The 14,266-nt window shown below is 40.5% G+C and overlaps 1 protein-coding gene across 6 annotated transcripts in view; it reads right to left on the bottom strand.

Annotated features, from left to right (window-relative positions):
* The window catches only part of LOC126458130 (kinesin-like protein unc-104), a 376,183-nt gene that overhangs the window by 50,361 nt on the left and 311,556 nt on the right, over positions 1 to 14,266 (bottom strand). For all 6 annotated transcript variants that reach the window (XM_050094968.1, XM_050094971.1, XM_050094972.1 and 3 more), the window contains 4 exons: positions 2,435 to 2,525; positions 1,847 to 1,971; positions 1,614 to 1,765; positions 1,318 to 1,482 (listed from right to left, as the gene is read on the bottom strand). In XM_050094968.1, the coding sequence (XP_049950925.1) occupies positions 1,318 to 1,482; positions 1,614 to 1,765; positions 1,847 to 1,971; positions 2,435 to 2,525 (533 nt within the window). The remainder of the gene's footprint in view (positions 1 to 1,317; positions 1,483 to 1,613; positions 1,766 to 1,846; positions 1,972 to 2,434; positions 2,526 to 14,266) is intronic.

Genomic DNA, 14,266 nt, shown 5'->3' on the forward strand with positions numbered 1-14,266 from the left:
AAATTAAGTGTGTTGTGCATCCTTGTCATTAAAAGTTTTAATTGCACTATCACGGGTAAGTTGGTATTATTTTTGTAAGGTATAAGTTTACATATACGAGGGTTGGAACTTTAATAGTGCCAACTATTTATTTACAGCTCATACAAAATAGATACGTGTTTCAAAGTTTTACTGACCTTCAAGGTAGTCACCAGCATTGCGTATAACCTGTTGCCAGTGATGTGGAAGTCATAGGATACTCAACAGTGCCAGTTGTGTTGACAGTTCGAGCAGCGTGTTCTATTGCCTGACGAATTTGTAGCAGTTCTGAAGCAAATGCCACGAAGCGTTTCCTTCAGTTTATAAATCAAGTTGAAGTGATGAGAGCTTAAGTCAGGGGAGTGCAGTAGGTGGTATAGCACTTAGCAGCCCCATCAGTCAAGCATATCAGTAACAGCCTGCACTGTACGTGCTTAAGAATTGTCCTGCAAAATGATGGTCAGGTCCTGTCTCTAAGCTGTTCATTTTTGGAACACAACCTATGACCAGCTTAGAGACAGAAGTGATGACGCTTTTTGCAGGACCTGACCATCATTTTGCAGGACAATGCTCAAACACATACAGTGCAGGCTGTTACTGATATGCTTGACTGATGGGGCTGCTAAGTGCTATACCACCTACTGCACTACCCTGACTTAAGCCCTCATAAGTTCAACTCGATTTATAAACTGAAGGAAACACTTCATGGTATTTGCTTCAGAACTGCTACAAAATTCGTCAGGCAATAACCGTGCTGCTCGAACTGTAAACACAATGACACTGCTAAGAGTATCCTACGAGTATTATTTTGAAGGTCAGTAAAACTTTGAAACACATATCTATTTTGTATGAGCTGTAAATAAATAGTTGCCACTATTAAAGTTCAACCCTCGTAGATTGATTTCGTTATGTAATTATGACTGTAACATGTTAGTTAATCCTACATGTGAGTCACCCAGCTGACAACTATTAGAAATGGTAGGCCTTTCGAGCAGTAATACTGATATTGAAGTGTGACACTGTTGAGCAGAAATATATTGTTTTTAAATTGAAATTGTTGTGAAAGTTCCCTATAGTCTTACTCCAGAACTGTTTCGATAATAATTTTATAGTTACTTTTTCTGTTATGTGGGGAAGCGACTTTTAATCTGGCAAATTTGGTTTACAGTATATATTTCAGAACGAGCCTTTTCATTGCAAGTGCTGCATGTTGCCTTGTGATTGATTTGACTGTACAAATTGCCAAATACTCTTGCAAACACAACATTGAACAGGTATTATCGTTAAAGGGTAACTTACCAACAACTAGTTCTCTAACTTCCTTCCATCGAAGTTCAGCAGCATGCTCATGTACAATAGTAATGCGAATACGGCGCTGGATACCTTGGTGGAGTAAGAACAGACCACGGCAAGGGAGATCATCACTATGATCCACAACTGCTGGCACATACTCACCATTAGGTGCTGTAACCAGAACCAGAAATTTCAGAGATTTTGAAACTGAACAAGTATAACACAAACTGGAGTGTATCAGTACAAGTATATTTATTATAACTACTTTAGTCATACAAACATATGTAAGTAACAACATTTACCTAATTCACAAATTTCAAACCAAACAAGAACATCATACTTGGCATGTACATGACTAGTACAAGGTGATGGTAATACTCCAAATTTTGGCGACCGTACAGGCTGGCTAATTGGTATTGATGGAGGAAGCATACGCTTTGGTGGCTGTCGAACACTGCAAAATAAATTTTATTGATGAACTAGCAATTCTACTAATTATGAATTTATTATACATTTCACAAGTGGAAGTACTTACAACTGTCCACCGTCCTGCTTTGCATCTCTATGAAGTGGGTGCTTCTGATAGTGGCCAAAAACTTCAAATACAATAGGCTGTGTCTTTAAGTATTCTATAAATGATTTTGTTACTGTAACTGTTATCTGAAAAAGGTTGTAATCATGTAAAAAAGTATCATAAAACTTATCATATCGTTCAACAATATGAGCATAGCATTGTAACTATTTATGCAAAATTTCATATTAAGAAATATTAATACTATTACTTGAGTGTAGTGATGAATTCTATTTTACATACTTATGTCAAATGACTAATAAAGAATCTTAATCTGAGTACCGCATGTCAAATAATAACATTAACCCAATAACATCAGCACTGAACAGAAAAAAAACATGGCTGTATTGATATAAAGAGTCAAAAAATGCAGAGAGAAATAAGAGGTACTTAAAAAACACCAAATTAGAAGCAGAATAATGAAAAAAGTTCACATGTAAAATTTTTTCTCAATTAATATTCCTACACAAATGAACAATTCTCAGCCTGTTATGAAAAAAATGAAATACGATATTACTGACATTCAATAGATAATTAAAAAATTTTACTAACATTTTGGACATGAAAGAATCCAATGGGCCATCCATTTCCAACATTCTTAACAGGCTCTGTAGAAAATGCTTCATCATGTCGATGCAGAAAGCTGTATATAATCAAAGAAAAAAATAAGAAGGTTCAATACAATACAATACAATGAAAAACATTCAGGAATATTAGATAACAAGGCACAAAATGACCATCAAAAGAAACAGCAGTAAAACAGTAAAAACGTAAATTTGCACTTTTAGAATTAAAGATATATACCCTTCAAGAATATGAGGGCAGTTCAGAAAGTAGCCACAGTTCTACAGTCGTGTGGCACTAGTATTTGTGCGCAGAGTGCTGAAACTGCCATATTTGCATGTTCTCTGATTCAATAAGCGTCCAGATGTGAATGTGTGAACCTCATTCATTCACGATTTTGCTTGTTGTCACCCCAAAACATGAGTACTGTAATAAAAAATCCTGCAAAATGTGAAGTGTGAGCAGTAGTAGGAGTTCTTTCAGTGCAAAACATTTCAGCAACAGACATTCATTGTCAACCATGTACTGTGTATGGTCCAAATATTATGAGTTAAGGTATTCTGCAGCAATTGGTCTGATTTTTTAAAAGTGTTAGAACAAGCATTCATTACAAAGAGAGGAATGGTAGGCCTTCTGAGCCTCAAGCAATTCAAAGGGGATTTTTTTTATCATCCCCCATACAGCCCAGACTTTGTGCCATGTGATTTTCATCTGTTTGCTCCCATGAAGAAGTGGCTTACATCACAGTGCTTCAACAATAATTAACTTCCAAATGCCTGAAAAATTGGCTACACGCCCGGGTGGTAGCAATTTATGAAGAAGGCATTTGGAAATTATTGAAACACTATGACAATTGCTTAAATTTAAATGCTAATTATGTTGAAAAAGAGCACAAAGCTGCATTTTCCAGGTGTATGTAATGTTTTTTTCTATGCAAGTTTTTTATTTACAGCCAAACAGAAGTTACTTCCTGAACAACCCTTATATTTTACTAAATCAATAGTCCAATAAATGACAAGCAGCAGCATTATTTGCTTTTCAATAACAACTAAATGTTCTAATTTCGAAGAGTAATTTCTTTATAAGTTTTAAAGTTTGTAATACATTTACTTATGTTGATTTACTGTCAGTAGTTACACCAACACTTGAATTACTACTTTGAAAATCTAAAATTATACTAGAACTTTATTAACAAACATATTTCTGGATGGTTCTGAGTTTCTGCAATTCCAATGGCTCTCAAAAAATATGCCCGAAAAGGATTCTTACTCACTACCCGTACTGTTATCATTATTGTCAGCAACACAATCACAATCACCACTACCATGATCCAATTCTGCTGCTGCATATTATTTGATTAGGTGCTGCTAATATTATCTAGAGAAAACTGTTATATAACTGTTACATAATTTTCTGTTATCTTTGTGGGCTTTTACATTTCACATCATTCAGATGGCACCCTTAAGAAAAATGAATGAGTTGATCTAACAGTATGTAAACACCAGAAAACACATTTCTGAAACTACTCTGCATTATTTAAGAAGAAGGACCCATGTCCATAACAACCTAAATTTCTGCATAGTAAAAGTTAGTTCTGGTGAAAGAGAACAGGCACTTTCATTTACAATAACATAAGGAACTGATAGACTGCTGCCATGGTAAAGATAACGTGGTGACAGGCAGCAATGAAAAGACAGTTACGCAAACACACATACACGGCATACAACTGTCATATAGAATGGAAGCAGCAATCTGGAGGCACAGGGGCGGAGTGGGGGGGGGGGGGGGGGGGGGTTACAGAATATGGGGGTACAATAAGGAGAGAGAAAGCACTGTCTGGCGGAGCATGCAGTGACTAGACTGACAACAGGTACAGTGTTGGGAGGCTGTGAGGTAGGGATTGGGGGGAGGTGAGGGGGACAAGGAGTGAAAAAGGAGAGGAGTGGGAAGGGGAAGAAGGGCAGGTGCGTTGGCAGAGAGCAGCACACAAAGAGGGTTGGGGGATGAGAATAGGAAGAATGTAATAGGACAGCGGGGGCAGAAACTGTTGGGTGGAGTGTGTGGGGATAGTAAGTTACTGTAGGTCGAGTTTGGGATAATTTCAGGAGTGGAGAAAGCATTATAAGGATAACTCCTTTCTACACAGTTCAGAAAAGCTGATGGTCGAGGGGAGGATCCAGATGGCCCAGGTTGCGAAGCAGCCACTGAAATCAAACATGTTATAATGAGTTTGTTTGCATGGGCATCCTCCTCAGCAAGCACAGAAATATTTGTTTTGTAAATAAAAACCACCATTTCTTGCTGCACTATATTTTATTTCCCCTAGACATGTTTCACCTTTTTCACTTTAAGGCATCATCAGTGGGATGAACTCTCTCACTGATGATGCCTTTAAGTGAAAAAGGCAAAATGCGTCTGGGAGAAACACAATACAGCAAGAAAATGTGGTTTCTATTTACAAAACAAACAAATGTGTTATGTTCAGCTGCATGTTGTGCTACGGGGTGGCCTACTTTGCTTTTGGCCGGTCTGATGGTAGCTATTCATCCTGGTGGCCAGCTGGTTTGTAGTCATACAAATATAAAATGCCATTTAATGATTGCAGCAGAGCTGGTATATGACATGGCTGCTTTCACACGTGGCCAGGCTTCTGATGCAGTACAATAGGCCTGTGACTGGACTGGGATAGGCAATGCTAGGTGGGTGGATTGGGCAGGTCTTGCACTTGTATCTTCCACAGGGATATGATCCCTGTAGCAAGGGGTTTGGATTGGTAGTGGCTCAGGGATGGACTAGTGATTTGTGGAGGTTGGGTGGGCGACAGAACACCACTTTAGGAGGCATGCGAAGAATCTTGGCTAGGATGCACCTCTTTTCAATGTATGATGATATGTTATCAAAGCTCTGACGAAGGGTGTCGTAGTTGTTCCAGTCTGGATTGGTATTGGGTGATGAAGGGGGCACTACTTTGTAGCTGATTCTGGCGTGGTGGGAGAACTGGGAGTGTGTGAGAAAATGACACAGATGTTTATGGACTAAGTCTGGGGGATAGGGCTTGTCTGTGAAGGTCTTTGTGAGACACTCAGCTACTGGGCATGGGAGCTCTTGTCACAGCAGGTATGCTGTCCCCGGGTGGCCAGGCTGTACAGGAGGAATTTTTTGGTGTGGAAGGGATGGCAGCTGTAGAAATGCAGGTACTGTTCATGGTTGGTGGGTTTAATATGGACAAAGATGTGGATGGAGCCATCAGAGAGGAGGAGATGGATGTCCAGGAAGGTGGTACACTGAGTTGACAAGGACCAGGTGCGGTATATGGGAGAGAAGGTACTGAGGCCATAAAGGGATGAGGATAGGGTGTCTTGGCCCTGAGTCCAGATCATGAAGATGTTCTCAATGAACCTGAACCAAAAAAGGGGTTTGTCTTTTAGGAAGGCTAGGAAGCTCTTTTTTAGATGGGCCATAAACAGTTTGGTATAGGAGGGTGTAATGTGGGTTCTCATGAGGCTGGGCTGTGGATTTGTTTGTATATGTTCCATTCAAAGGAGAAGTCGTTGTGACTTAGGATGAAGTTGGGAATGAGGCCGTGGTCTTGGAGTCCAAATCATATTGTGAAAGGTAGTGTTTCATTTACTTCATAAAACTGCTCGAAATTATCTCTCTGTTTCCATATCAATCTTTCTACTTGTATATATCAGCATTGTTTATGGGATTCAAGTTTTCGTATTTAGTGTCTCTGTTAGAAATTATCTCCAATATTACTAATGTTACTGGAATTCAGAACTGCCTCTTATTCACAGTGGCATAATAAGTTTTGTGGATGATAGCTTTCAAGAACTACCTCTGGAAAGTCTGATATTAATGTACTGCTTGACCTGAAGAGCCACCAAAGTGTCGCACTCAATATACAAGGTCAAAATATCTCAATACAGGTAATTCATCTTTTACAATGCCACTGTTCTAATTAATATCAATTTATTGAAAAATTAATACATATTCATTGATAACTTATGGGAAACTGTGTCCTCGAAAAATCCATGTTCAGATTTGTAAGCTATGATTAAAATGACATCTTTTAATGTGTGTATGAACCACATTCTGTTTAGCTTTGATTTTGACATTTTCATACTGATTTTAGTTTTTGTAATGTTTTACCCTATCTCTTCCCATGTCCAAACAATTCAGTCAGTATATTACAAACAAGATTTGCATGCAAAGAGAACTGGCAATCTATAATGGTCCCTAAATACAATTTTGACCCACTGAATGATACTGAAAATTGGCCTTTGGTGTTACAAAATATTGTGTAAATATTCGTTAGATTTGTGAAACACTTTGTACTTCTGATGTAGGGCTTGCTTGATGTTACAGGAATGATGACACATGAAACTGATTTGGTGTAGAATCTCAGATCGATCATGTGAAGCCGAACTCGCATTTTTTCTCACATGACATACTTAAAGCTTCGGACAAAGGCAGTCAGGTAAATGCAGTATTTCTTGATTTGCAAAAAGCATTTGATTCAGTATCAGATCTTTGTTTATTGTCAAAAGTGCGAACATACGGGTATCAAACAAAGGATTTTCGGTGGGGAAAGACATAACGTTATTTTGGATGAAAAATCATTGTTATATGTTAAAGTAACTTTGGGTGTGCCTCATGGAAATTTGTTGGGACCCTTGCTATTGTCTATGGTGAAGTACTGTCTGAAAGAAGGTGCATAAATATTCAGTCAGAACTTGACAAGATTTTAAAGTGGTGCAAAAATTGTCAATTTGTTTAATTGTTCAGATATGGTAAAATTGTGCATTCCACATAACAAAAAATGTAGTATCCTATGACTATAATATCAATGGCTCACAGTTGGAATTGGCCAACTCCCACAAATAACTGATGTCACACATTATAAGGATATAAAATATAGGCTCAGTCATGGGTAAAGCAGCTGGTGGACTTTGGTTTATCGGTACAATACTGGCAAAAAGCAATTAGTCTACAAAGGAGATTGCTTACAAATCACTCATGTGACCAATTCTGGAATACTGCCCAAGTGTGTGGGACCTGTACCAAATAGGACTAATGGATTCACCATATACAAAGAAGGGTAGCAAGAATGGTCATACTTTTGTTTGACCCTTTGGACAGTGTCATAGGGATCATGCCGAAACTCGAACTGGCCGACTTTTAAAGATAGATGTAAACTATCCTGAGAAAGCCTTCATACAAAGTTTCGAGAACCAGCTTTAAATGATGATTCTATGAATATACTACAACAACTCCCTACTTATCGCTCACATAGAGATTGTGAGAACAAGATAAGTTTAATTACAGTGCAGACAGAGGTATTTAAACAATTACTCTTCCCACACTCAATATGTGAATGGAATTGGAAGAAGCGGTAATAACTGGTACACTCTGCCATGCAGTTCACAGTGATTTGCAGAATATAATGTAGATGTAGAATCTAGTATAGAAGATCATATTGATTTGTATCAGATATGTAGGAAGTAAATGTAGGAGTATACAGCTGGCAACTGGCACTGTGTGCCAGTGTCACTTCCATTTCAGCTCTCTTGTCTTAAATTTCCCAACTGTTGTCTTGGCCTGGCATGATTTCGGTTTAATGTTAGAATCATTTCCCACAGCATGTGCCTTGCAAACCTTCATAGGAAAGTTGCTTATTTCTTGAACTGTTGTTTAGTGAAACATTATATGGAATTTTGTCACAAAAAATATTAATAAAATGACTAGTGTAATTGCATCACAGTGCTTTTGTTGTTAATCAACTGATGAGTTCTCAAAACCCAAGAGACAGAGACTACAAATCATCTTGCTGATGCAATCTCTGAACATGGACTACTTATTTAGGAAGATAAGGGTGTGTTACAAAGTATTTACTTTTCAATGTAAATGTTTGAGCTTATGCTTTATCTTTTTTAACTCTGGAACATGTTTGATCACTTTCATTCCTACTGATTACTGGCCCTTACCAACAGTTATAATTACTCAAAAACTTTAGTAAGTTTTTAAAATTAAACTTTATGAATTCTGTGTAAGAAATGTTCCTAAGCAGAAAGTATCCTGAGGCAGCACTATTAGTGCAAAAATCAAGTTACCTTAAGGCTTATGGGATATAATATTTCAGTTATTTAATGAAATAATGGGTGACAACATAATAAGACTCAGAAGAAATGTATGCAAACTAGCTCAATTTCTTTCCCCTCTGGCAGTCTACATTACTAAGCAACTATTCCAGAAAACAACCCAGTTGCAGGTTGCCTACCTAATGGCTTCCACGGGCAACAAAAATTTCACTTTAAATTTAAAATGCTTTAGTAATCCACTCATTAAGTGGTATAATCATATGTTAAAAGTTTAACATAATATAACAAGTATTATAGTAAGAGTCAGTGTGTTTTTCTAGAGGCAGCATAGCTGAAAGCACACAAATACCCAGACTTCAGTGTGTGTGAGTTGTACCTGTGTGTGTGTGTGTGTGTGTGTGTGTGTGTGTGTGTGTGTGTGTGTATCTTATGGGTGCGTAACAGTGAGGTCATCAGTGCCCTTGCGCTTAATATGGAGATAGACTAAAACTACTGTAACCTCATGCATTTGAAATGACCACAAAGTCACTCTGTCTCACAAGCACTAAAACCAATTAGAAGGAAAAGCAGCTATACATTAAATTAAAATGCAGAAGAGCTAAAAGAAATGTGACTGGCTGACCTCTTACAAAAAAGTTGGGTGAGCCAGTCACCCTGTTGACACATTAAAAAACATCTGCTTAAAATCTTGTTAAAAATGTTGGACAATTCACAAAACTTTAAAATTTGAACCACATTTCTTAGAACATTGCTCGAAATGGAGGGCAGAGCCATTGGCAAATCTGCTGTAGTTCAATGGTCAGCAAATAAAATGCAGAACAATAAAATGTGACACACAGTGATCTACAGGCACAAGCACCACATATTGGAGGGTCCTCTCACTGGAGTGAGAATCCATGTGTCATGGGCCTGTAATCTATGTGAAGACGGGTAAGAAAGACCTCGTCCCATCGACTTGGCTGGAAGGAAGTATGCAATGGCCAAGTTGTGGGCTTTACGACACGGAGCTTGTTGTCAGCCACTTCCAGCCTCTCATCTTCCCATTCATGCAGGACTTTGTACCTCAACAACAAGGTGGTAACACGCAGAAGGGTGGCACACTGAAACAGCTGGTGATCATGACACGACAATGTCTTGTCACAAATATCCATACATATTTGCAGACAATGGATGTACAAGACTGATGGTTGCATTACTTTGACACTTCTGTTTTATGATTACTTCTGTTAGGTTACTGATGTTTTCACATTATGCATGAATAATTGGTTAATTCCTGATAGTACATATTATGTTGGAAAATGTAGATTTTAATTATGTAAATTAGTATGTAACACTTGCTTTATTTAGATAATACTCTCTGGCTTTCTTCTGTGTATTTATTGCTCTTTTGTAACCTTTACTGTATAGGCCTGAAGATGGCATAATGTAATGTCAAAACTGGTTGCCTAACAAATAAAACCAAAATAACGGCTGTTGGTATTTTATTATTGGAAGCAGAGAGATAGGTCAGTGGCTGAGAATGACAAAGCAGCACCACAGAAATGAGTGTCAGGAGGCTCTCCAAAACCTGACCCCATGAGCAAGTAGACGTCAAGCCCCACAGGACATGATAGGCACTGAAGACTCTCAGGAAGAGAAATGGTCGGGGAATTTGTTCCATAAGATCTGTGAGAGCCTCAGAGTCTACTGCATCCAGCAGAGGTACGAGGGCAGTTCAATAAGTAATGCAACACATTTTTTTTCTGAAACAGGGGTTGTTTTATTCAGTATTGAAATACACCAGGTTATTCCCCAATCTTTTAGCTACACAACACTATTTTTCAACGTAATCTCCATTCAAAGCTACGGCCTTACGCCACCTTGAAATGAGGGCCTGTATGCCTGCACGGTACCATTCCACTGGTCGATGTCGGAGCCAACGTCGTACTGCATCAATAACTTCTTCATCATCCGCGTAGTGCCTCCCACGGATTGCGTCCTTCATTGGGCCAAACATATGGAAATCCGACGGTGCGAGATCGGGGCTGTAGAGTGCATGAGGAAGAACAGTCCACTGAAGTTTTGTGAGCTCTTCTCAGGTGCGGAGACTTGTGTGAGGTCTTGCGTTGTTATAAAGAAGGAGAAGTTTGTTCAGATTTTTGTGCCTACGAACACGCTGAAGTTGTTTCTTCAATTTCTGAAGAGTAGCACAATACACTTCAGAGTTGATCGTTTGACCATGGGGAAGGACATCGAACAGAATAACCCCTTCAGCGTCCCAGAAGACTGTAACCATGACTTTACCGGCTGAGGGTATGGCTTTAAACTTTTTCTTGGTAGGGGAGTGGGTGTGGCGCCACTCCATTGATTGCCGTTTTGTTTCAGGTTCGAAGTGATGAACCCATGTTTCATCACCTGTAACAGTCTTTGACAAGAAATTGTCACCCTCAGCCACATGACGAGCAAGCAATTCCGCGCAGATGGTTCTCCTTTGCCCTTTATGGTGTTCGGTTAGACAACGAGGGACCCAGCGGGAACAAACCTATGAATATCCCAACTGGTGAACAATTGTGACAGCACTACCAACAGAGATGTCAAGTTGAGCACTGAGTTGTTTGATGGTGATCCGTCGATCATCTCGAACGAGTGTGTTCGCACGCTCTGCCATTGCAGGAGTCACAGCTGTGCACGGCCGGCCCGCACGCGGGAGATCAGACAGTCTTGCTTGACCTTGCGGCGATGATGACACACGCTTTGCCCAATGACTCACCGTGCTTTTGTCCACTGCCAGATCACCGTAGACATTCTGCAAGCGCCTATGAATATCTGAGATGCCCTGGTTTTCCGCCAAAAGAAACTCGATCACTGCCCGTTGTTTGAAATGCACATCCGTTACAGACGCCATTTTAACAGCCCTGTACAGCGCTGACACCTGTTGGAAGTCAATAAAACTATACGAGATGAAGCGGGAATGTTTGAAAATATTCCACAAGAAATTTCCGGTTTTTTCAGCCAAAATTGGCCGAGAAAAAAAATGTGTTGCATTACTTATTGAACTGCCCTCGTAAATACAGAGAGGAAGCTGTAATCCTCTGCCGCGTGCATGAATGTCAAGCTGCATGAATTTTAACTGCAACTGCTTGCAGGTCAGTAGCCAGGGGAAGAGCAGAGGAATGGTTCACATTTTTGAAAAACACGGCAACCCCTCCCTTGGCCCTTTCCCTTGTCAGGTCATCCTTGCTATAGGGTGTACAGTCCCGCTGGACAGGGGCAGCAGATGCCTTAAAATTCGTTTCCTGCAAACACATGCACAGGGGGCATTCTGTGTCAGGAACTTCAGCTCCTGCACATGTGTCCTGAGCCCATTAAGATTCCATTGGAGGATGAGAGCCACCTATCAAGGGTGTAGCACTTTGATCCTGACTTTCAGCTGTGGAGGGGAGCCAACAACAGATGGAGGCTCAATCTTGGGGTGAGGGGATCGCCCCAGTCCAACATCAAGTTCCATAGCCTCTAAAGAAGAATCAAGACAGATGTCAGAAAGGTTGGCGACGATTCTACCTGTGGTGGACATTTTGCCTTGTGTAGAGCTTGCAGCCACAACTGTGGCTGTGGTTGTGGCAGCACTGGACAGCATACCAGACGAAATCTTTGCAGGAGCACGGAGCTCCACAATGTCAGCAATCATGTCTTTTTCTGAAGTTCTGGGCAGAGGGACAGGCTTAGAAATGACAGCAGCAGCACAAGTTCACGAACAAGTGAAGGTACTAGTGCTGACGCTAGCAGCCTCTGTTTGTGTAGCAGCGTCAACTTTCTGCACTGGCTGTTTAACAACCAAACTGAAGGAGGTAGCAACAGTTGGGCATGGCTTTCTACATTGTTTTGGCCTCATTATATAGGATGTGGTGCATAGTTTCAAGCTCTTGTATTTAACGTTCTTGCAGATACACGTTGCAGTGCCGGCTCCAGACAGGGTGAGCTCCAGAGCAATTCACACTCTTCAGTGAAGATGAACAAGGGACACCTTCATGGGTGGTCTTACCACATTTGCCATAAGTAGCTTCTCCTTGGCACCCAACAGTATTGTGCCCAATGCGCTGGCATTTGAAACACTGCACTGGTACATAAGGCCGCACACTTAGGCAGAGGAAACTTGCCTTAACATGCTCAGAAAGTTTCGTGCTATTAAACATCAGGAGAAAGGAGTCAGAATTTACAAGATCCCAATCCACCCTCTTCATCATACTCGTATTTTGCATGTCAACTATTCCTTTTGGAGCCCACTCATCTTTCAGTTCATCCTTGGGAATGTCCACCAGATCCCTGCACATCAAAACACCTTTGCTGTAATTGAAGGTGGTGTGCAGCTCAGTTTTAATGGCATATTCATCAAGGCATTGTGCATTATGTAGATTCTTACCTTGTTGGGAACTAGTGGTTTCCTCCAGCAGTGTCCCATTATGCAATTGCTTAACACATTTTAAACTGTCAGCAATGCATTCTAGCCCTCTTTTAAAAAAGAAAGGTGAAACTTTCTCAAAGCTGTCCTCTTTCCTTTTGACAATTAAAAACACATTCTGACTGGCACATGTATTCTGTTACTAGACCTAAAACTCAAAGATTTCGCTCATGAGTCAGGAAAACTGGCTACACGAGCCCTCTTACTTGAATGGGTGTTGGTACCTATCATTGGCCCACCCTTTCTGCTGGGAGGAGGATAAGAAAATTTCTGAGGATCCATTTTGGTCCCATGAGCAGCTAGGGAAATAACAGTCCACTCAAAGAGAGCCCCTCATGCCTGAGTAAGCCTTACACAACTGAGGTGTGGCAGGTTCCCCAGAGTTTGCCTGCTAATGACTGTTCAACCTCAACAGCCTTGTGTACACAGTGGCAGCCAGTCAAGGAATATTTTAGGAAATTGGTTAAAAATTTTTATTTCAAAAGCCCAGTCACATCTTTACAAGTTTTCTGCCAGAGAAACTTCAGCTGCGCCTACATGAAACAAGTTTCTGTCTTTCAGAACTGAGGGAGTTCTGTCCAGTTAAAGGTACTGACAAGAGATGCCCTCAGCCCTCTGCTGAGATCACTAGCAAATTCATGCCATCGGTTTTAGCCAATAGCATGCATGGGATACAGCTCACATGGACACTGGAGGATTCTGCATTGCAAAACACAGTTGCCTGTCTCTCTTGTGATACGGACCTCAAGCAGAACAGACGTCTTTTGCGGGAGGCAGAGCCACTGGCTCTGCATTCCATGACTGGCCACCAATATCAATTACCATGAACCGCCTCCCTTTCCGTTGCCCACTTCAATTAGTTGTTCAACCTCCTAGACTGGCCTAAACCTGGTAACTTCCGACCCTAGGCGCACACTTTGTATACTGTACACTGAAATATATTCTCTTTATTTTACCTAATTTCCTGTTCTGTCATTTAACGGCAGTCCTGGATACCCATTCACATGTCCTGACTGCTCGACCTCCTGTACATTGTCACTGTAATCAGAATCCAATAACCTTCCCTCCCCCTTCCCTGCCCATGTACATATGTATCCCATTGGCATGGACCACACCTCGAGATTGAGGTTTTTTTATACAGGTTTTTCATTCCTCGCTAATCTGGGTGGTCAAGCCGAGATCCCCATTCCCTGAGACACACAATATTCCACCGACACACTGCACAGTGGTTGCTGAAGCATGCCGAGAGCTTACAGTGATAGGGGTTGGCGGCACTTATCA

This window comes from Schistocerca serialis, chromosome 2 (genome assembly GCF_023864345.2).
Source record: "Schistocerca serialis cubense isolate TAMUIC-IGC-003099 chromosome 2, iqSchSeri2.2, whole genome shotgun sequence".
Taxonomy (NCBI): Eukaryota; Metazoa; Arthropoda; class Insecta; order Orthoptera; family Acrididae; genus Schistocerca; species Schistocerca serialis.